The following is a 23409-nucleotide window of genomic DNA, read 5'->3' as shown; positions in this document are numbered from 1 at the left end:
GACACTTTCATCAAGACATGTTAGATGAAAACAACAATGTGTAGAAAAGTTCTATGTTGTGTTACATCCAGAAATGTCGAGCGCGCTGGATAGGCTCCATGGCTTACATTTGGTGGGCCGCTCCAGTTTCCTGCGGCCTCGTTTCCTGCGTGGGGGCCCCAGCCCCTCCTCCTTGTCCTTCTCGGGGTTCTCCTGCTCGTCTCGGCTGGCCGCCACGCCGTTCTCCTGGGAGAGGCTCAGACTCGGACTGGGGCTTGGGCTGCTGCTCGCTGCATTCCCAAACAGCCCGTTCTCCGGAACTTTCGGCTCCTGCTTCAGCTGGCACACCTTGGCCACTGTTCTGTTGTCATGGTGACCCAGGTCACCATTGCGCACCTGAGGAAGGCTCTCGGGTTCTCGGTGACTCCGCACCACGCCTACTGCTGACCCGTCCATCCGCTAGACCAGGAAGGAGACAAACTTGTGTCGGTCACATAGCAAAACAGCACTCGCATTGTCTGACCCACTGCATTTAATCTACTTCAGGTCGTTCAACAGGTGACTGATTGAACCGACACGACCTCTATTTGCCCTCTGATAGCAGTATTATATGTGACAGCAAGCACCCTCAAGACACATGGCGTTACTGATTATATATCAATTCTTGTCAATACAATCAGTGGACTTCTACAGTGATTTTAAAACATGGCTATACCACAAAGTCAGTCATTTTTCATGTAACCATGCCAAGAGCCCCAGAGAGCTTTCCAAAACCAAACAGAACCAAATGCCAAAACTGTCACTTGGTGCAGAAACCAAGTTTCTCTAAAAAGTCCCACAAAGCTTGAACTTGTGGGCTTGTTTGGTGCAGAGCAAACCTGTCAACCATTCTCCTCAACTGAGTTGGCTTTTGACAAATGTGAACACTGACAGATGGGAACCCTCAACCAGCACTCATGGGCGCACAAACAATAGAACCCACATTTGCCAAAAACTGCAGCTCTTAGTTTGGTTTCAAGTAAATATTTGCTCAGCTCTTGGTTCTGGTCTGGGAATGACATGACAAATACAAGAGATGGTTGATGATGAGGTGAATATTACAAAAAGACTATAAACAAACATCAATTGTATTCCCCAAATCTCCGATCATGCCATTTTAGTGATACATCACTGGTGTACTCAAAATCGTTTTATTTTCAAACCCGAAACAAGTAAATGCAACACACAAAACACCACAAAAAAGCAATGAACACCACCATGAATGAACTGGTGTTGAGTTTGGCCAATCTAGTTTAGCAAATACTACCTAATGCATGAAAACAGCTTCTATACTGTAGCTCAATGCAGCATGCTGATGCTCTGACATTGGCCATGGCACATCACAGCAACTATCGTTACCAGCCGTCAGCCAGAATTGCTCAGTGTCAACCCTGTGTTTCTCTGTCTGTCTGCATATAAACACCAGTGACAGAGTAAAGCCAGTCACCTGTTCACTGTCTCACAGAAGAACTGGCCTTTCGCTGCGGCTGGCAGCAGACCAAGCTGTCACACGCATAGCAGAAAGGATCTGGCCATGCCATGCATCTGCATGTATGTACTGTACAGTACTGTATGTATGTGCTGTTTAAACTATACTGTACATATGTGCTGCTTAAACTAGATTAAGAGTATGGACTTTTCGTTGTGTCTGTATATGATATGCGGAATCTGTAGGATTATTCTAGAATAAGTCAGGTTCCTCCGTGCATTAACTCCATGTATGTGGCCCTTATGTGTGCAAGCCACATGGAGAGTCTCACAACCATGTTAACAGCTGTTGTTTAGCTTACCAGTCTCCGAGGGGAGACGTGAAATGTGTATTGACACAAGTGTGCGCTCGCAAGCTCACGAGTAAGAATAATAAACGGACTAATGCTGGTGCTTAAATGAACTCTTTCCCTTTCTCTCGCTGTCACACATACACACTGACTTACTCACTCACTCTTTCTCTCTCTTGTTGCTACTCTTACAACTTTACCGTCTCCCAAAGCGGTCATTCCTCGTCCCAAACAGAGGGGAAATATGGCTATGGGTGCCATTCATTTTCAATAAATGTCAAACAGAGGTGGAGTAGCACTTCCAATTGGACTCCACTCAGAAGCACAAACGCCACATTACGAGCAGAAAAAGAGGATTGCTTTCTTGACCTCCAAGGAGAAATTTGTCCCCCTCATCACTGACTCATCTGTACTACTTAGTGGCGAGGCAGCCAAAAGCACAGCAGCAAGGGATCCATTTCAGTGCCTAAGCAATAGATCTGAGCCGGCGTGATGACACAAGGATGTGAAACTTTAAATCCCCACCATTCATGTCTCTCAGTCCAAAAGACTGTGTGTGTGTGAATGGGGGGGGGGGGGGAGTATTTCACATGAGAAAAACCAATGGGAATAGAGATATATACAGTTTGCAAGCTTCATATAATAAAAACCTGAACTGGGCTTTAAACCCAGTAGCTTTCTCACAAGATGTCAGTACTGACCACTACACTAGCCATGATAAACTACTGACCATTACTCTAACCATGCGCTACCTTACACTGACCAGTTTACGACACAGAACAGAGCCATCAAAATGCTAATTTATGCATTGGCATAGCCTACAGGTGACATCTTCCAGATCAACCTATAAATCCACACTCGGCTGCGCCACTGTGGCAGCATGCGTTGAGCCCTCATGTCCAGTTGCTTTTGAAGAGCAGGAGAGGGTTAAGCTCAACAACTGCACTTAGAATCACTCTTAATCTCTCTCACACAGCCTTCAATCACTCTCTCTCTCTCTCTCTCTCTCTCCCTGTGCTTCAGCGGAGACGGGTGGGAGTCCAGTGGCTTGCTCTCGCAAGCTTTCTCTCGTACATGCTATACTGTACATTCCTTCCATTCGGCCTCATTTCTGGGCCAGAGTTTTCTCGAGTGTGGGGGGAAAATGGCAGGAATGTTGGCGGTTTTTCAGGGGGAGTTCTTTTTCTCTTCCCTTTTCCTGTTTCTCCCCCTCCCCAGCTTTGTTTAGGTCACTTGACGGACGTGGAGTCATGCCTCAAAAGGCGCTTCATTCAGGAAGGAGGCCAGGCTGCCTAACCCCCACCCACCCTCGCAGGATGAATCATTGCCTAGTGCCGCTTTACTATTCAGGACAACACAGCTTATATACAGCCCAGGCCTGCCCGAACAATACCACAACCCACCTGAGAGAGAGAGAGAGAGTTTATTCCCATGGAAGAACTCCTTAAGGTTCAGGCACTAGGCTCTGTAAACACTTCAAGACAATGTCTATTGTTCATGGCACTAAATACAATAATAAACTTTTCGTTTAATTTCATTTACTGCCCTCTGGTGACTTATACCACATAGTAGAACCCTTTTGAAGTCTCTTAAGACAATCAGAAGGATAGACAGAGAGATACCTGAAGTGCCCTTTACAATACCTTCTATAAAAGGCACTGCAGAAGAACATCCCTTACTAGTTTAAAAAACGTTCTAATCATTAATTGAGGAAATAGGTGAGAATCTTTTTGCCAATGGGTGCGTTCCAGGCTGATTATCTCGTGCCTCTTCTCGTCCAAGCAGGCCAGGAAAGCAGAGGGCGGAAAAGAGCACTGATTGTAAACAGACTCAACCGATCAACACATCCACAAATCAGCAGATCGCACCGCTTGAGAGCCATGGCAGATATCCAGGAGGTTTACAACCCTCGCGGGACCAACGCCTGGCCTCCGTGACCCTGGCAGATAAAAAAAACAACAAGTACATCTGAGGAAGCCACGGAGGGCCGCTGAGACAGGGGCAGGGTTGGGGGAAGGAAGGGAAAGGCACTATGTATGCCTTGGCAGCCGCGGTACTGCGACCGTACCTATATATAGCAACTCCCACCCCACCCAAAAAAATCACCCCTCCAAAAAATAATTCCATTAGTGGGTCTGGAGAAGGGAAAAGTGGAGCACGTCTTCGGAGAGGAAGAGTCCCCCTCCACCCCCACGCCGCCCTCCCATCACCCACTTTTACACCCATCACCAGCAGTGGCTCCACCCAGAGAGACAGGCGGCTTTACGACTCCACGGCCATATATTTCACCGAAACGACGGGCGGCACAATGGTTGCACTCAGGGTCACCTCACCCCTTGCAGGACTTCCTCCGAATCACAACCCCCCCACCACCACCAAAACCACCCCACCCCCTACCCCCCACCCCAAACCTTTGCATCACCCGCCCTTCCCCCTTCTTCTCACCGAAGCACCAGGACTAACGACAACAACATCAGCTGCACCCCTCGGTCTACGGGAGCTTTCACATGCCCTAACATGCCCCTGCTATTAGTTATTTATGCACAAGGGGGGATCTACCCAAGACCTGCTGGAGACCCCTCGCTTTTTTTACGAGTACTTAGAGACGATGAGAGCACTCAAGCCAAAAGGATGAAAGCAAACGTGCGAAGGACAAGAGATAGGGGAGGAGAGGAAGAGAAGGAGAAGGGTAGCGAAGAACAGACTGGGAGAGGATGAGTGAGAGAAAGGCAGAGAGAAAGAGACAGCTCAGGCTCATGCATATGAAGATGACTTGGCTGGAGAAAGTGAAGAGTCAGATGAAAAGGGGTGGATCGATCGTTGAAAAAAAGGGATAGAGAGAGAGAGAGAGAGACCAAGAAAGAGAGACAGAGATTGAAGAGCGATCAGTCCAAGAGGAATGAGTTAGAGGAATGTTATGCAACCCTTTCGGTGATCTGGTGACCCAGACATGCCCTCTACTAGGAGTCAAAAGTCAAACTAGGTCACAGCCCCAGCAAAGGGGGAAGCTGAACCTGCCTGCTTCTGCTCACCACCCACAGACCTGCATGTAAACAGAGATACATTCCAACCCCACAGAGGCATTTACAACGGGCATGGAGAACCTGATATGTGCAGGTTAAATTTAGTCACTGTATGCACAAATGCATGTGTGTGTGTGTGTGTGTGTGTGTGTGTGTGTGTGTGTGTGTGTGTGTGTGTGTGTGTGTGTTGTCTTGTCTAGTCTAGTCCCGTCAAGTCTTGATTCAGGTTCTGAACTGAACAAGGCATTTTTTGTACAAGGACTCACTTCATGTGACCAACAACTTGTCCTTTCCAAACACACAGTATGAATACACAAACACTGTGATAAATAAACATGAGCATGCGCATAACATTACACGCATAACACGTGAGCTGTAAACCCAAGCAAAGACTACGATAAACAAACATGCACGCATGCATAACGCATAAAAACACGTGAGGTGTGAACCACAGAGGTCAGCAGCAACTTACCGGAAATGGCTTCCGCTTCCGGCCTGGCCGCCCGACTTTTGCAGCCGGGCTGCTGTGGGCTGGCGTCTCCATGGTGACAAACTGCTTGTCCATCCTGCTGTTGTCGCTCTGCGGAGCCAAACAGAGCGATGCCATCAGCTCTCCCCTAATGACCCATACAATACACTGCACACAATGTTTCACTCCCACTCTACTACATCAACATCTGCATCGGTCATTTAGTAGATAATTACTTCAAAGCGACTGTCGGTGCATTGATTGGAATGTTTGATTATTCTCTATTGATTGCTGTGGGGAAAAAAACATTCTGTGGATCAAACCCAGTGTTTCTATTTAAGAGCAAAGGGCAGCCTGTGGTAATGAGTGACCAACTCTTGTTCTCTGGTCAGTGCCTTGGTCTGAGCCAGTGGTGGGAGTATCTGCTGCCTAACATTCCTGACATACATGTCTTTGGACTGTGGGGAGGAAACCAGAGTATGCTGCTTACAACAGGGAAAACAAACAAAAAAATTAGAGCAAAACAAAGATTATATTTTATGCTTTTTATCAGATTATCGGGACTTAGCTTGCTGAGTAGCATTTTTTTGCCACTGAAAATATTGGCTGAATAATCACAGCAACTGAAAGCATCTTGCATACTGTGGAAAAATGTCAATCCACATGTATGTACTTTTTATTGGTAAATACTTCTAGGTTTTCAGAAAAAACTACCATGTCACAGGATTTTCATTTAAAAAAAAAACAAAAAACACTATCTTCAGAAAAAAAGACTCTGTAGCGTGCTAGTGAAGGCTTTTCTACAGCAGTCCAGAGAAAAGACTTGTGGAAAGTTGACCTGTGAGTTGTGCTTCGAGGAGGACCTAAATGGTATCATTTACATAAAAGCCCCTCTCGAACAAGATTATCGCCAGAAGTGCATGAAGGCATTTACATTTTTCATTTAGGACACACAACAAGTAACCATTGATGTCCGCCTCAATGAAAGGAGCATAATACGAAGCAGGTGTTTCGTGCAAATTCATGGACAGCCCTTGTCCGGGTGATGGAATATAATCTGAAGGATGAATTCCAAATGTACAATAGGGAAGTCTTTCATGTCTACATGACCTATTGTGGCAGTTAAAACAGATGTGATAATATCATGAAGAGAGCAGTAGCTAATTGACAACAATTTGCCATGTGATTCATCAGAATAGACTTACTGAAAGGTTATCATGATGGGGTAAATGGAGTTTACCCCCAAAGTGTTCCTTTTTTTCCAGGGCATACAATAGATTTTAACTGCCACAGAAAGACTTTGCCTATGGCCTTTATTTGAAAGGACTTGAGAACATAAAAACATCAACCCAGTTCTCAATTGTTCAACTGCGAACCACTGGCTGAGGTCTCCCTTGGGATCTCTAGTATTCACATGTGGAGCACACAACATTTAGCCCCTTGTGAAGTTCACTTACTCTTTATTCTATTTTATAGCCACTCTGGGCAGAACAGAGAGTGCTACGATGAAGAAAGAGGAACTGCATGTCACTTCTGAGCTGTTAAAATAGGCAAAGTTCCCTACAACCACATCCAATCTGGCTTTGATAGACAAGCTCAGCGTCCCTGCCCTACCCCCCTTCAACAAAACCCCTCGCTCAAAGCCAAAGAGTTCTGCTGGGAGGGGAGGGGAGTGTTCAAGATGACAGTGAAGGCAGGGAGAAGGCTGCTTCCCAGATGGCCGTAGATAGTAATCGTTCATCAGTTCCTCACAAAGTCTGACCAAGAATCGGCGTGGAGGATTTCCCATATGGTCAACACAAGAGGTAGCCAACATATGCACACACAGGGAATGGCTAACCTGGCATGGGACCACAGAGAATGATGGTACAGTAGATGTCTCCAAAATCATTCACACATGGGTGTTATTCGGGGATAAATTCGACCGAATCGCCTTTGTTCTGACAACTTTCTCTACTGCATGAAGACAAGTGCTTCTTCAACTCTTCTACACCTCTTTGAAGAGCAGATTTAGCACACTCAATAGCGGCCCTGGGCTGAAAAAGCAGGCAACTATACACATCTGGCAGTTCGAGAGTTCAAGCCCTAATCATATCTGAGTAAACATCTCAAAAAGATGAAAACTGGCTGCATCATGCGTTGGGATGGAATAGTTGTAAAATCCATCATTGCTTTCGTATGGTCTGTCTCTGTTGGAGTGACTACAAAAGTGATCCTACCTGTCTCTAACATTGGCATTAACAACTCAGTTGACTGCTTGATGTACTGTATGTTATTATAGGAAGATTGGCTTTTTAAACAAGCAAGCTCATATCAGTGACTGTAACAGGTGGCAATAGCAGCAAGCTGCTGTAAAATGGCAGAATTGTTTCCTTTACTCTATCGTTGCCTCTTCTTTTCATTTGACCTATTACCTACTGTACTTTACTGTTTTATAGATATACTGTATATTGCATAAAAAAGTTTAATATCAGAATTATGAATGAAAAATAATATCTGATTTCATTTTAACTGAATCATTAAAAATAAACTGATTAACTAATTGATTCATTAAGGGCAGACCCCTCACAGTTCTCATTGCAAGAACTTGAAAAGTACTGATCTGTAAAACTTCAACTACATAGGAGAAAACTGAAATGGGGCAGTCAGAAGGTCACAGAAGGGGGCTAGAGGGAGTCGGGTCAATTAGTCCTTGCAGGCAATTCTCGCCACTCGGCAGCCATCTTGGCCACATCTCAAGGCAGCTATTTAGGGCAAATAAGATCAGGCTCCTATCTAAATTAAAAGTGAGACTCATAACTCCATACAGAATGGTCAGACTGACCTTAAAAGTACATCACTGCAACCACCTAATAAAATTGACATAAACAACATGCTTCAAAAGTGGCTCAAATACAGTAAGGATTAAAAAAGGACTATTTTTCGGATTGATTTGATTTCGGTGATTACACCAAATTTCTCTGCACAGCTAATGCTATATTAGTTGTGGAAATCATTGGAAATCATTGGCAACCTTGACAGGGACAACTTATAAGGCTACTGCTAATACATTGCACATATTCATAGTTAACTTATATTACTGTAAACCATACTACTTTCTTAACTGTATACTACTGTCTACACTGCACTATATGTCTATACTGTGTATATCACATTGCACTTTTTTGCACTTCTGGTTAGACTCAAACAGCATTTTGTGGTCTCTCTACTTGCACTCTCTACTTGCACTACTACTTGCACTACTACTTGCACTCTCTACTTGCACTCTCTACTTGCACTACTACTTGCACTCTCTACTTGCACTACTACTTGCACTACTACTTGCACTCTCTACTTGCACTACTCTCTACTTACTCTGCACAATGACAATAAGGTTGAATTTAATCTAATCTACTCTACAAATTAGCATTACGTTCAGATGAAGCCTTTTCCAACAATCTGATTGATTCTTTATAATACAGGGAGGGCAGGACCTCCACCATCTTTCGTGTTACAGACTCGCCCATTCATTGTTCCCGCAGTGATCTGTCTCCTCTCTTACAATGTCTCTGCTGGGACTGGAGGCACCAGGGCAGAGAGGGGTAGATGCTGATGCGCTGATTGCAGGTGCACCAGGGAGAGGAGGAGCCAAGAGTGACCGTGCTGACCCAAGACAGAGACACAGACACGGCCACACTCCTCTGAGGAGGGGGGAGCTCACTGAAGCACTTCTAGCTATTCCAGCCTCAAGATAAGATTTCTCTGTGGGCCCAGAGTCCAAAGTTGAGCAATTGAAACAAAATGACCAACCATCCAAATGAAAAGGTCAAAGGTCATAACTTAAATGCATCCAACAACCCCTTCATCAGCTGACAGTTTCCAAAATGAGTTTTAATCTGTGAATATGGCTAAATTTAGACAATGAATGCCTTGTTTGTAACTAACCACTGATGCATAAACAAGGTGGTAATTCATACAATCCCCCTCCCAAATATGATGAGCAAAATAAACAATAATGTCTCCAGACTCTAAATTGTATAACCACCAGACATAATAAAACAATGGGGACATTAAAAAATCGGCCTTCCCCGACGTGAACTCAATGAGGGCTGTCAATATCTACGCTCTATTTCTGTCGGCGGTGGCTGGTTATTTAAGGCAAGGGTTGTTGCCTGGCAACAGGACTACGAGCAGCGCATGACCAATGAGGAAGCAAAGGACGAGCTTCAACCCCTTCTCCCGCCTCCACCACCGCCCCCCAACCCCACGTAAATCACAGCCAGACAGAGGCTGCCGCCGCGCGAGCCTACCTCGCCACAGCCCACACCCACCATGTTGACCACTGCTGACCGCAACCCTGTGTATATACCCTAGAGGGGCACGGAGTGCGCCAACAAAAAGACCGGCACTCTCCATGTCTGGAGACAAAGACGGTCTGAGGGGAGAAAACGAAACAAGGGGGACAGTGAGGGAAGCGGAGGGAACACAGGACACAGCGAGGCCACTGACAGAAAAGGCCACTGAGACGGAGGGTGAGGCTGTGAGACGAAGATAGAATTTGGACAGAGGTACAGGTGTGGTCAATGAGGTGTTGCGCTAGACGGAGAAGGCAGCACTGAGGCAGGCGTTGAGGCTGTGGGCCTGGTGGCCAGACAGAGAAGTTTCCAGGGAGAAACAAGGTGTTGAGAGGTGGGATAATGAGCACAGGGCTATCGTACAGGGGTAAAAACAGGTGAGAGGTGCAGAGGGAGCAGTTACAGTGTGAGGAGAGCGAGTCAGAGGTGCTAAAGGCGGGTGATTGAAGATGGCCTCCTGTGATGACTGATGGAGAGTTCTAACAAGACTGAAAATACCATTTTTCGTATCAGGAAACCACTCAGACAAACTATGTCCTCTCAAGGCAATCACTGTAATAAACTAGGTATAGCATCTTCTCAGTGGCACTGAGGACAAGTCATCAGCCTCACACACATACACATATACAGAAGTGTGCACACACATTGTCTGTGTCCTGAACATACCTCACACTCTGACAGCCAAAGTCTAATAGTGTTGTATTAATGGTAGCCTCTATGACCTTATATAGTCATGAAAAATGAAAAAAAAGATGTTGCGCATTAATGGGTCACTGCGCCATCTCTGTGCCCCACTTAATTCTACACCTGACTTTCTCATCCTGATAAATGAGCAGAGGTCTGCTTTGGTCAGATATATCAGTCAGCTCCTCAAATACAACAGTATGGCAGCCACTACCAGGTCAGTGTGTTCAGTAAACCATTGTAATGACAATGTCAGTACTATTCTTAATTTTTTCATGTGCGGATATGTGGGTAATGATGCAACACCATGTAAAGAGAATCCCCCGGATCATCTAGGTGCCATCGAGCATACTTGTGACAACAGTTTTATGTTTCAAGTCCACTGACGACTGTCCAGAGGGCATCTTAACTTCCTGTTAGCTTGTACACAGAGTGTTTCATTGATACTGTGCTTGCTGTGTTGGAACTATGAATTCAAAGACAAGATGTCTAATGATTGTGTTCTGCGGTCAGTCAGAGCACAATCACACTGCCCACATTGTAATCTGTAGCATAAGATGGACCACATAGTAGGCTACCAAAATAATTCCTTATTCATACAAAAAGGGAATTCCCTCCAGAGGATCCTGGTGCACACAGAGTGTATTCAAAACAAAACTGTGAGGTATGTGTTTGATAAGTGCCATCTTAATGGGATGGCAAAGCTTGGACTAAAGGAAAAAAACAGAGCAACAATTTTGGCAACAAGGTCTTAAACTTAAGGAGGACTATACAGTAACTATGCCCGGTAGAAACCTTATTGATTACTGGTGATGAAAGGTTAGTGATATGATGTAACTGAGGATGGGAAAAATAACCTATGTTCAGTCCTGTATTGTAATCCAACTATCAAACTTGTAACAATGTGTATTGAAACAAATCAAAAACACAGTTAGGCAACTGCAAGTCCATTGTGCATTACATGGCATTAAATACTTTTATCATATCATTTTAATCATAATTATAGGTGTTTTTTAAAAGGTTTCACCTACTACAACCCCTACCATTAACACATCTTTTGTGGAACAACTTTTCCCACTTTTGACAACAAATACAAAATGAGTACCATCAGCATTCCTCAGGTTGTTAGCTGCCTCAGACACTGGAGGTGACTTTTCCTTACCATTCTATTGCCGGCTGGGTCACATGTGTACTCTGAGCTTTTGAAGATGGTTGCGTTGGCAGTGCTGGTGACGGAGTTGGACGGCATTGTCATGAAGAATGACAAAGTTACTTCAATAATGATTAAAAATATATATAAAAATAAAGTAAAAATAAAATCAGAGGTCTAAAAGCTGATAATCCTTCTTCTATCAGACCCCCTGCAAAAATAAGCAAAATACTGCAATAAGTTGTTGTCCCGCATAGTTACAATAATACAAAACATCACATTAACCTAAATAACGCATTCTCACACTGGGTTTGCAGGACTTTGCAGGGGATGGTAAACCACCTATGGAGCACTGCGCAATATTGGCTACACATTTCCTGTGTAGGCCTCTTCCGAAAAAAAAAAAATCAAAAGGTACATTTGTACTCTTTGCATACTTGTTTTTAACTGTATCTACATCAAGCTGAGAATCATTCAAAATATTAACTCAATTGTTTATTATTTTTTATTTGTAAATGATTAATCTGCGAAATGACATTTCCAATTAAATCAAGAAATGGTTTTAATGCATGCATAGGTTTAGCCTAAATGTTATAACATAATACATCACTGATGTTTCTGATGGAGGATCGAAATGTTTGCGCGCCCTTGCTATAGCAGGTAGGCAAAATGTGCTGGACTCACAATTATCTGCACCTCACCTTTCTGTCATCAAGGGTCAGGTAAATCGTGAATAAGGTGTGTTGGAAGCTTATAGGTATCGAGGACGATGTATCTAAAGCTCTCGGTCTGGCCGTTACCACCATTTGCTTTTCTTGAGAGCGAATATAAGACAACTTTTGTTCGTTTTTCATTGATAACTGAATCAGCTTTTGAGTGGAGACCCTGTTTGAGGCCGAGTCCTTTTGGAGAGAAAAAAATGCGATTTTCTTTTAGGCTCGACGTGCAGCCTTTGAGGTAGTGCAATCGTAGTGCTGGTGCTATACGTACAGTCATCAAGTTCAAGTGCATATCGCAATGTCTAAAGCCCACATCTGCAAAAGCACGAAAACGTCTAGCTGTCCCTCCACCATCGACTACACTTCGCCTCTTTAATATGGCCTCCATTCACGCCTGGTAACAGGTAACCGCGCATGGCGGATCATTTTGACTACGGGAACTGATTTTTAAATAAGTGTATCACAGCGTTAATTACCCTTTTCGCCAAGTCCCAGGCCTGACCCTTTTTGTTTCCGCAGGCTCCCGGATCCTCCTTCGGCTTCTTTCCCCGTCCTCCACCTCCCAGCCGGCCAGCCCTCCTCCAGATGCTCCGCTCACACTGCAGAGGCCAGCGGATTTAACATGCTTCTGCAAGGTCCTAAAGCGAGCCGTGTGTAGGACTTTGTACTCTATAACCCCATGGCTCATTCATAGATCTTCAGTGGAACAGTTGTTTTCGTTTCATATTGTGAGAACAAGACTGCATTAACCAGAGATTTCTTATCAGGCTGTCACAACTGAAACATTCCCCTTAAAAAAAAAGCCTTTTCTAAGTAGGTCTATGCTGTTTATATTCTGCATATGTCAAGGGGATTGATTTTAATATCCTAAACTCAGTCCATATCAAATATAACTACACAATTACTATGTACAGTATAAATGATCATAGCTGAACTGACTCAGTGTTTGCAATGTGAAGGTCATGCATTCAGCTTGAATGCTTGTATGAATGAGGGGTTGGCATGATAAGATAGAGCTATACACTATATTCTTATGTATATAAAAGTGTGGATCATTGATTTATTATCCATGAGAGCTTCATGGGCAACTCAAAATTGTAGTCACTCTCTGGCATATCTGGTAAGACAAAGCCTTTTCTCTTTATTCTTGAGCTATATATTACATAACTTTGTTTTAGCCAAGAGAGCACCACTAGAGGGACACATTTCTCTACTCTGCTTAAACCATCACACTCATGGATGGTGGTCTAGAACAGTAGGCCGTTGGGATTCACTGATCCGGAAGGTTCCGCAGAACCAACAGAGCACAATGTTCATGGAGACTCCCTCTTGTTGTGGGTCAACTGGGGACAGCTGGCACATGGACACACACACACCATAGTATGACTTGACTAACACAACTTTACTACTTTAGCAGAAGCAATAGAGCATCTGACATATTTGCTACCTCAGCCCTAACTTTGTATTGGTAATGATGGTGTTTATGATTTCCGACACTACGATCATGATAAGCAGGTGCAACACACATACACACACGCCTGCATGTAAACACACACATCCATGTACATGTGTTAATATAACAAACCCACATACTGAACAAATTCAAGTACCTGGTTGTGATTGCCTCCAAGAGACTGCTACACACAGGATTTGCTCTTGCTTTTCAGAGCATATTGGTTAGGTTTAATAATTCATGTTAAGAAATCCATCTATAAGGACATCAGAAGAAGACCAGTATGCTACATGCTACAGATAACACAATTATTTAAATGACACAAGCACAAATTAACAGATCCATGACATTTCTGAGCATCTTTTAATATATTTCACGTTTTATGAATTTACAAAAGACATACATAAGGTGACAAACCATGGCTGTAAAAATGTCATACAGAACCATAATCAACAACATTTCATCTTAGCAGCAAAATCTTAAGCAAAATGATCAAGTTTTGGCCAGTGTTGACTACCTGCACATGTTGGCATGGATTGCAACTGGACGGACAGCATGAACATCTCTTCATTCAAGAGTTTGTACACTTCCCTGTGTAAAGAGACAGGCGCTGGTGTACCTTACATATTTCTTGGATCTGCTGTGATTGTTTGGTCCAGGGTAGCAGTCAATCATACACATGGAAGTGCAGGTGGTCTACTGACTCATCTAAAGCAAATCAATGGCACAATCGATAAAAATATGCTGCAATGCACATACAGTATATACTTATGCACACACGTCAATCAACCACACACACAGACATACATACATACACACACACACACACACGCATACTGTACACACAAAACAAACAAAATATAGACTTGACACAAGCAAAAGTTTGCAAATCTTTTGGCACAAATGTAAAAGGCAGAACAGTTAACCAATGATGTCCAGACTCACAAATGAACACAGATTAACAGATGCTTGCATTCCTAGAGACCAAAGTACAAAAAGTCCTAACTAAAGCTTGCGCAGTTGATGCACAGCAATGCTTTACACAGCTCTGTCCTCTACGGCTAGCACACAATTACATTGGAGTATTGCATTCATACCTTTAGCAAAGGCCTAGAGTTAAGCCTCCTTGTGTCTTTAGAGTTATTTTTTTTCTTGTGATACTCTTAGCTTTGAGTTCTATGAACATACAGTGATGTGGTTCTCTTTATAATGCGCTTTGACACACATCTGTTACAAATCCAGCTCTAGCAAGTTCAGCTGCCCTAACCCTCTTCCTGAAACAACAGAAAACTACCTTATAGCTCTTTGCTTTGAAACTTACAACTATTTGGAATAAACACTGTAATGAAATAAGAGATTGCAGAGAGGAATATTTCACACGCTATGGAAAAGAAAGGCCTTGACATTTTTCTTATTTTTAACATGCTTCTGTTTCAGGCCTGTACGTAAGCTCCAATAATCAAACATCGCAAAAACCTCAGCAAAGAAATTCAAACCATGGATCATAATTAGCTGCCAAATGATTTGAAGAAACAACATTCACAACAATCTCTGCTTTTACAAATGTATATGGAAACTCAATGTGCGATTAGTATCCAAAACAATACTTTTTCTCAATCACTTCAGCACCCTGATGCTGTAGTCAAATGATAGTGTCATCTACTGCGGAGTTTTTATCTGCCCACTTTCCTTGAGATCTATGAATGTCTGTACTGCCAAGTAGTGGAGGTTGGTATAGGTGATGCAATTGCCCAAAGTGCAATGCTCAGGGGGTGGGGTGGGGTGGGGTGTGGTGCGGTGCATGGATATTCAGCTGAATGCATTTAATAGCAGGAACCACCACTTTTCTCACGAGGGGGGGGGGGGGGGGGGGTCACACTATTGTGTATGCACCTATGGTTCTTTGCATGGGTAAGAATAGCCACTGATGCAACGCCCTCTCACTGTTGTTTGACCAATGCCGATCACATCAGGTCTCTTCCCTCACTTCAGAGCCCTTCCCACGCTGACCTTTGACCCCGCCGCGGGTGCATCTGGAGTCCATTAAGCCCATTAGTTCACAAGCGCGTCTACAGCCTCCCATAGTGCTCTGAAGAGTCCCTGAGCACCAGTTAATTAAACACAGACAATTATATGACTTTCCATTTTATAAAGGAAAGCCCTTGAAATGAAAGAAAAAGAGAGAAACAATTTATTTAAACCAGTAACACCTGGGAGCGGCCTAAAGGTATGCCTCCTCATCTCCCTCTTTCACAAGGCGGAAAAGAAAACGATAAGTATGACAACACAACACAACACACACACACACACTCACACACACACACACACAAAGCAGGCCAGTTTGGCATCACTTGAAAACCACCCTCTCAAAACCACACTTCTTCCAACGGAAAGATTTAGCAGCAGTGTACAGATAAATAAATAAACACATAAATAAATAACCAAACAGATAAATGAATAAATAAATAAACAAACAAATAAATAACAAAAACAAGAGTCTGACTCTCTCCCTCTTGCCAACAACCCCCCCCCCCCCCCCCCCCCCCCCACAACTAACCCTGAGCTTTCACCCCCCCCCCCCCCCCAACATGCATCGACCCCAAAAGTCCCAGAGCTCAGGCTGTCATTACACACTCCCACTGGGACCATCTGATAGAGTAGTTGAGTAGTTGTTCTTTAAATGCCTGTAGTGGCCGTTTGCATTGGAGGGTTAGTGACAGACATTTTGTACAAGAGTATGGGTTTATTGGGTGAGGATGTGTGCATGTGCTTTTGTACTTGTAAGCTGTAGTTGTAGTTGTGTGAGTGTGTGTGTGTGTGTGGTGTGTAAGGTTTTCCCATTTACTGACTAGAAGGTGTGGGAAAGTAAGAACATGGATGGGACTGTCCAAACAGATAACAGACCACACTGACATGATTATACAATCATGAACTGCCTGCTATATCAAAGAAAATCTATATTTTGTAAAGAACGTTTTGACCCGTGGTATCCAAGATCTCACTTCATTGGGAGACCAGTCATCTCTGCTGATGGCCTGATATTGATTAAAATAATGTGCATGCTCTATACACATTGTTCTAAATCTGGAAAGATCTTTAAGCTTTGGGTACTTTATCCTTGTTATTTTATCACACCATTCAGGTCATCAGATAGACATAAGTATATCATTATGAAATCAGACTTCCTGTTATTTAATTTCATAATAAAATGCATCTGCATCTTTGGAGGGGAAACACTGTGTGTGTGTGTGTGTGTGTGTGTGTGTGTGTGTGTGTGTGTGTGTGTGTGTGTGTTTGTGTTTGAGTGAACATACCTATGTGTGCTTAACTGTGTGCACCAGAATACATTATATTTTGACATCTGTAGTCTATGAGAGATGAGAACCAGAGAAAGCCGTTCCTGTGTGAGTGAACCTTCGACCTCCAGCAGGAAGGTGCAGTACGTGTGTTCGTGAGAGACCACTTCCTGCCAGCACACAAGGTTGCCAGTCCCGACTCACACAGTGAAAAAGCCCCAATAGCCTGAACAGCATGCGTTATTCTGTGTGCTCGTGCCAGGGCAAGGATTGTTGATGTTGCTAGCTCTTTGTTTTAGTTTTTTTTTTTTTCTTTTCTTTTTTCTGCGAATGCATCCGGATGTTGAGAATGGTGGAAGGTGGTCCTGTTCCCATGATGCATTTCACTGTGGTGGAAGAAGGGGCACATGAGGTGTGTCAGAGGTCTTTCCACTTTTAAAACAAAACAATGTACATTTTCAAAGGCGATACTCAGTGCATTTAAAAATGGGTGATGGGGCAAAATGGGTAATGTTCCTCCCAAGATACATAGTTCTGGGTGCACATTACTAATGTCAGAGATGCTATTATCTGTTTTATGAGTCAATGTATCAACAAAATGACTTTGAAGCCACTATTTTGAGGTAAAAGAATTACAGTACAGTACAACAGTACAAACTAAAGCATCTCTTATCATTTGAACATAGGCACCAAGACACCAGGCATAGGAAGCACTGCAAATGACTCATAACACACATACACATGGAGGTGGTTAGGGCAACTAGGGTACTAAGAGAAGAAGCATGAGAGGGTGCAGTTCAGAAGTAGTGTACTTACCTGATAGAAGCTCCTTTTATTCTGTGACAGCTATAAGATTGTGGGACTGTGTTAGATTTTCACTCAGAAGCTCTGGGAGGCATACATCCCATTAAAGATTAACTCTCATCTTTAATAAATCATTAACGATGGCGATTGATGTCTCTGAAGTGTGTTTAAAAGAATTAAGCTTACAGCAAGACATATTCTGAATCATCATGATAGCAATAAAGAGGCTCTTGATTCTTGAATATTAATATAACAGCCCTTATGCAAGACACACTGTTACCATTGCAAAAGCGGTAATAGCTATTGGATATTCTCTCACATGTGGACCACAGCAATCAAATGATTCATCAATGTGGAAAATGGCTCGAACACGAGGCTCAATTTAACTGAGAGGAAGAGAGAGGCACGGACTCACCTTTGTCTCGTCCATTCCTCAGATTCTCCTCCTCTTCCTCCAGTCTGTCGTCCACTGTAAGCGTCCAGAGACACAGAGGGGCATTAGTCTGTGACCGTTAATGGGCAGGTGTGAGAAGATTTGAGTGTGGGTGTAAAGCGGGGTGGGGGTGTACCTGAGTGGAGCTCTTTCACCAGAGAGGACATTGTGTTTGTGATGGAGTCAGCAGCAACCAGAAGGTCATTACGAAGATTCCTTGGTACACCTGAAAGACAAAGCACAAAAACACTACTACATAGGTTCAGGAATCAAGAGATTTAGTTTTCACATGCATAATTGTACATGTACATGCCCTTAGCAAGGCATTTAACCCCGAGTTGCTCAGAGGACAATGGCACTTGTAATATAATTGACATACTGTATCTAAGTCACTTTGGATAAAAGCGTCTGGGGCCGTATTCACAAAGCCTTTTATCTTACCACTAGGAGTACTCCTAAATCGCACTAAAAGATTTTAGCAAGGAGTTTTCTCTTAAAAGTTATTCACAAAGCCTTTCAGACCTACTCTTAGTAAGGAAAAATGACAACTCCTAAACTAAGAGTGAGTCTTCGTTGCTATGGATGACGTCATTACTCATGCACGAGCTTGACTGAAGTGACCACCTTGATTGGCTGATGATTGTAACGCGGGAATGATTCCAAACACCTCCCTTACGATGATGAGTGACAGGTGACAGGTCTGAGAATGCGTGCGCTACACAAGTAGTGCGAAGGACGGAAGATGATGAATAACTGAATAAAAAGGCCTAGCCTAAATGAATAAAGAGTAAGGGAAAACAAATAGCCTAGTAGCCTAATAAAACATAGGCCTACGGATTGATGCAGTAGGCTAGGCTATCTTTGCAACATTATTAAATTAATCTGTCACCATATGCCTACGTTTGCAAAGAGGAGAACATTTTAATTTGATTCACAATGAAACGTTACATTTAATTTACATGTTGACAATGAGTAGTTTTGGTTGTTGTTGGTGGCGTTATATCATCCCTTTTATGCCTACAATGCAAAATTGTTCCCTCGCGATTGGAAGCTCCTGTTGCGCATACCCATTTCAAAACATCGCAACGTGAAATGCCACAAAAAGCTGTTTGTGAATAGGTCTTAGTGAGTTAGGAGTCCTCTCGACTTCTTTTAGGCTGTCCCAGACTTAGGTGCTACTTTTAGGTCTAAAATGCTTTGTGAATTACTTTTAGTGAAAAAAATTAGGAGTCCTAAAGTTAGGAGTGACACGCCCATTATTTTTAGGAGTTGCTCCTAAATTCGCCACTTAGGAGCTACTTTTAGCCTTAAAATTCTTTGTGAATACGGCCCCAGGTAAATAAATGTACATGTAAATGTCTCCCAACTCCCAACTGTGCAAAAAGAAGAAATATACTTTAATATATTTGTATATGTATTTGTTTAAATATTTACATTTATTTAACATAAAATAACAATATAAAAGTACAGAAATATGTATAGTTTGTATATGTATACTATAATTATGTATAATTGGTATAGACCATCACAAAACTACACTGAAGTTGTGTAAAATGCATCAAATGACTCATCTAAAATCATTAAAAAGGAATTATCCAAGTACAGGCATCAAAGTGATCCAATATAGTCCTTTGAAGTCACTATCAATGTCAGTGCTATTTCAGCTGAATCAGCATTCAGCAACGTTGGCAACGGTAATCGTTGTTTATACAGAAAGGTAAGTACCACTTAGATAAAGGCAATCTTTATAAGTGTGCAAAACTTACAAGAGAGTAATTCACACAAATGATTTGGCGGCAGAGTTAAGTGAAGTATGCTGTCAGAGGGTGTGTGTGTATGTGTGTGTGTGTAGGTGTACACAAAGGCCAGGGCTGGAGGTGTATGTGTGTGTGTGTGTATGTACACACAGGCCAGGGCTGGTGGTGGCTGGTGTGGTGTGTGTGTGTGTGTCTGTGTGGTATCTCACCCTGAGAGAAGGCATCCAGCACGTCGCCGCCCACCCCTGCCAGGCAGTCCTGGGGGGTGTGCGTGGGCGTGGAGCCGGCCGACGTGGAGCGGATGGGCATGGGCATCGAGCAGCTGGCACTGTGGCTGGGCGAGGAGTGGGGCGAGCCTGACTGAGCCTGAAGAGGGAGGAGAGGGGGATGAAGGGGGGGCAGTGGATGGAGAGAAAGAGAGAGGGACCAGTGTCAACTACAGAGCTGCTCACAAACACAACCTCGTGACTCTCACAGAGAGAGGAGAGAGGACAGGAGTCAACCAGCAACACAATTCATGATTCATGCGGGGAAGAGCTTCGGAGTCACAACAACACAGCAGGACCACTCAACTGAACACCATAAGCCTCACCGTCTCCAAGCAAACAGTATCCACACACAAACACACACACACACACACACTCACACGCACACACACACAGCTCTGTGACTGTATTCAGTCAGTACTCAGAAGTACTCAGTACTCAGAAACTCAAACAAAAACAAGGTTGAAAAGCTCAAACCGGCTGTGCGGGACTCAAAATAGCAAACAGTGAGAGTACAGAGGAGCAGAATGACTACCAAACTAAGAATAGAACAAACAAAAGATGAGTCAAGACAACTCAACAGTGATCGAAGTCATAACTCAAAGCTGCCTTGTCAGAGCACAAATCGAATTCATTAGCAGCAGAAGATAGACAAACATGCCTACAAAAGAAACCTTGAATTCAAGAACAGGACTCTGTGTACACCACTTGTATTTGCTGCACACTGCACCTAGCAAAAACAAATTCTTAGACAGCGAAACGTCCATCTAGACCCGAGGCCTCTGTGGTCAGTGAGCAGGCCCTAATATGGAATCCTGTATGGGCACTTTAAAGAATGGTGTTTTTGTGCGTTTTTGTCTATTAGCTTTTCTTTCCCCTCGAGTGGCGCTGGCCCGACTGGACTTGAAAGCCCAGCGCGCGGAGACTCATGTGACCGGCTCCCCACTGGAGAGAGAGAGAGACGCACACACGCACGCACACACACACACACACACACACAGACAGACAGAAGGGTCTGTGTTCCTGCCGCCGGGCCCTGTGCCCAGTTGCCCTGGCGCGGTGCCAGGCAGCAGATGGCAGGCCAGACGGCGGTGGCATGGAGCAGCGAGGTGGGCAGCTCGGGCAGATGAAAGGAACAGGTCTCCCGAGCCTGGCATGGACAAGGGGCAAGGGGAGGAGATGGAGGAGGACATGGAGGAGTAAGGGGTGGGTGGGTGTTGGGTGAAGATGGAGAGGGCCTGGCTTTGCCGCGCCACAGAAGGTCAAAGAGAACGCCAGAGAGCAATCACTCATGCAGAGACGGGAGCGGGCACAGAGTCGGGAGGGGGCTGTCGTTGGACAGAGGGGGGTAGTGGCTAGACGTGTCGGCCACCTCTCATCCATTCATTATGGGGGAGAGTCGGAACTCGTGACCTGATAAACTAAGTAAGCACTAATTCAGTTCTCTATACCGTGAAGAGGAAGGAGCGATAAGCGCATGATAGCTTATCACAGTGTGTCTCTATATGGCTGTGTGAGACCGCCTGTGCGTACTCCGCCCTGACTTCCTATATTCATAACACTCCACGTGGCCATTTATGGGATATGGAGTGACGGACCTCATTGCTGTATCAGGCCCTGAGCTGGGAGAGGAAATCAGCTCATAAGCACATGCATGGAGAATGAAATCACATGGTGCTGACCAGCGCGGGCCGCGAGAGCAGAGTGGACGAGTACATGTGATGTCATGCGGTGGTCCGACACATTCAGCTCATTTCACACTGGGGAGTACAAACTGGTGCTGTGAGTTCCATGGTCCTGTTTCAGTGAGAGTGTGAATCAGTCAAGTTTGTTGATTTAACTCTTTCAGCAACCCGACCACTTCAGCCCCCCCCCCCCCCTTGAGAACATCACTAACCCACAACGTTGCCAGTTGCCAAACCACAGATGCCTACATACATACACACATACACTCTACCTGCTCAGTGTTTTTAATATTAATGCTGTACTACACAACACCCCCCCCCATTCAGCAGTGTTTTCCCTGGATGGCCAGAGGGTTGCTTGGGTAATGTAGTTTGGTCACGCAGCTCTGCCTATAGACGCTCAGCAGTATTTTTCACATGGACATACAACACTGCTATCCCTCCAATATTCCAACAATCCACAGCGATGATTTCTGGCTTCTTCCAGTGAGTACGCCCGTGGGAGACAGATGGGCTGTGATATAGTTGTACAACAGAAAAACAGGGGCCGGGTGTAGATGTCAGAATTATTACCACAGAATGAAATTCTGGAGTGCCATTTGGCAGGTGTCCTGACACACCGCATTTGTATTGCATTTTCAGAGCGAACATTTATTGCAAGGACAATATTTTATTTCAGCAGCATATGGGTGGAAAATAATGATGATTTTTTTTTTTAAATGCTGGGTGGGTGTGGGGGGGGGGGGGGGGGTGACATTCCAGTGATGTGATTTTGCTGCTGCTTTATGGCGGAGAAGACGATTGGCTGGGAGCCAGCGGCTAAATGTCTGATGGGTGCAGACAGCAGAAATTAACATTCATTTGAAAATTTAAATAATGTTAAACTCCAAGAGCTCCCCAGTGAGTTGGAACGACCATTTTAACATTCAGACTCAAATTAGGCACATTGTGCATGGAAATATGTCTACTCGTTTTGAGCACTGTGCACATTTAAAACTCCATAAATGATGCATTTTACAGGTCTGGACCACAGTGGTAAGCAGTGAAAATGTGTGTACATGTATGTGTGTGTCTTTAAGTGTGTGTGTGTACATTTGTCCATTTTTTGTGTTTGTGTGTGCCATCTGTGTGTGTCTCTCTGTGTGTATGTGTGTGAGTGTATAATATATATGTGTGTGTGTGTGTGTGTGTGTGTGTGTGTGTGTGTGTGTGTGTGTGTGTGTGTTTGTGTTGAGGCTTTAGGGGGCCTGGGAGCCGCTCCACACCAGGAGGCACTTACTGACTGCTTCTGTTCTTCATCCTGTCATCCAGGCACCAGAGGCAGCCAGAGAGAGCCAGCAGAGCCAGAGAGGGAGGGAGGGAGGGAGGGAGACACAGGGCAGCAGAGCCAGTGTGAGAGAGAGAGGCCAGACTCAGAGCGCATACAAAGAACAGAGGACACCAGAAATCCATCCGTTACAATTTCTTTGTATTTTTTGGTGAGCACATGCACGCCTACATCTGTGTGTATCTATCTGTGTTAGTGTGTGTGTGTGTGTGT

At 44.1% G+C, this 23409-nt stretch overlaps 2 protein-coding genes across 13 annotated transcripts in view; both read right to left on the bottom strand.

Annotated features, from left to right (window-relative positions):
• Window positions 1-12719, bottom strand: part of dnmt3ab (DNA (cytosine-5-)-methyltransferase 3 alpha b) — a 41793-nt gene extending 29074 nt beyond the window's left edge. For all 7 annotated transcript variants that reach the window (XM_042072038.1, XM_042072040.1, XM_042072041.1 and 4 more), the window contains exons 1-4: window positions 12652-12719; window positions 11469-11667; window positions 5292-5399; window positions 108-438 (exon numbers count right to left, since the gene is read on the bottom strand). In XM_042072038.1, coding sequence (XP_041927972.1) covers window positions 108-438; window positions 5292-5399; window positions 11469-11561 — 532 coding nt within the window. In that variant the 5' untranslated portion in view covers window positions 11562-11667; window positions 12652-12719. The remainder of the gene's footprint in view (window positions 1-107; window positions 439-5291; window positions 5400-11468; window positions 11668-12651) is intronic.
• Window positions 12720-16819: 4100 nt separating this feature from the next.
• The window catches only part of dtnbb (dystrobrevin, beta b), a 31551-nt gene continuing 24961 nt past the window's right edge, over window positions 16820-23409 (bottom strand). For 4 of the 6 annotated variants that reach the window (XM_042072046.1, XM_042072048.1, XM_042072049.1 and 1 more), the window contains 5 exons: window positions 23149-23169; window positions 20128-20284; window positions 18298-18387; window positions 18144-18197; window positions 16820-17310 (listed from right to left, as the gene is read on the bottom strand). In XM_042072046.1, the coding sequence (XP_041927980.1) occupies window positions 17207-17310; window positions 18144-18197; window positions 18298-18387; window positions 20128-20284; window positions 23149-23169 (426 nt within the window). In that variant the 3' untranslated portion in view covers window positions 16820-17206. Of the gene's footprint in view, window positions 17311-17740; window positions 17771-18143; window positions 18198-18297; window positions 18388-20127; window positions 20285-23148; window positions 23170-23409 lie in introns of all 6 variants that reach the window. The other 2 variants (XM_042072051.1, XM_042072050.1) reach the window with 2 other exon arrangements.

This window comes from Alosa sapidissima, chromosome 19 (assembly GCF_018492685.1).
Source record: "Alosa sapidissima isolate fAloSap1 chromosome 19, fAloSap1.pri, whole genome shotgun sequence".
NCBI lineage: Eukaryota > Metazoa > Chordata > Actinopteri > Clupeiformes > Clupeidae > Alosa > Alosa sapidissima.
The sequence above is the reverse complement of the archived record's forward strand: the minus strand, read 5'-3'. Positions and strand labels throughout refer to the sequence as shown.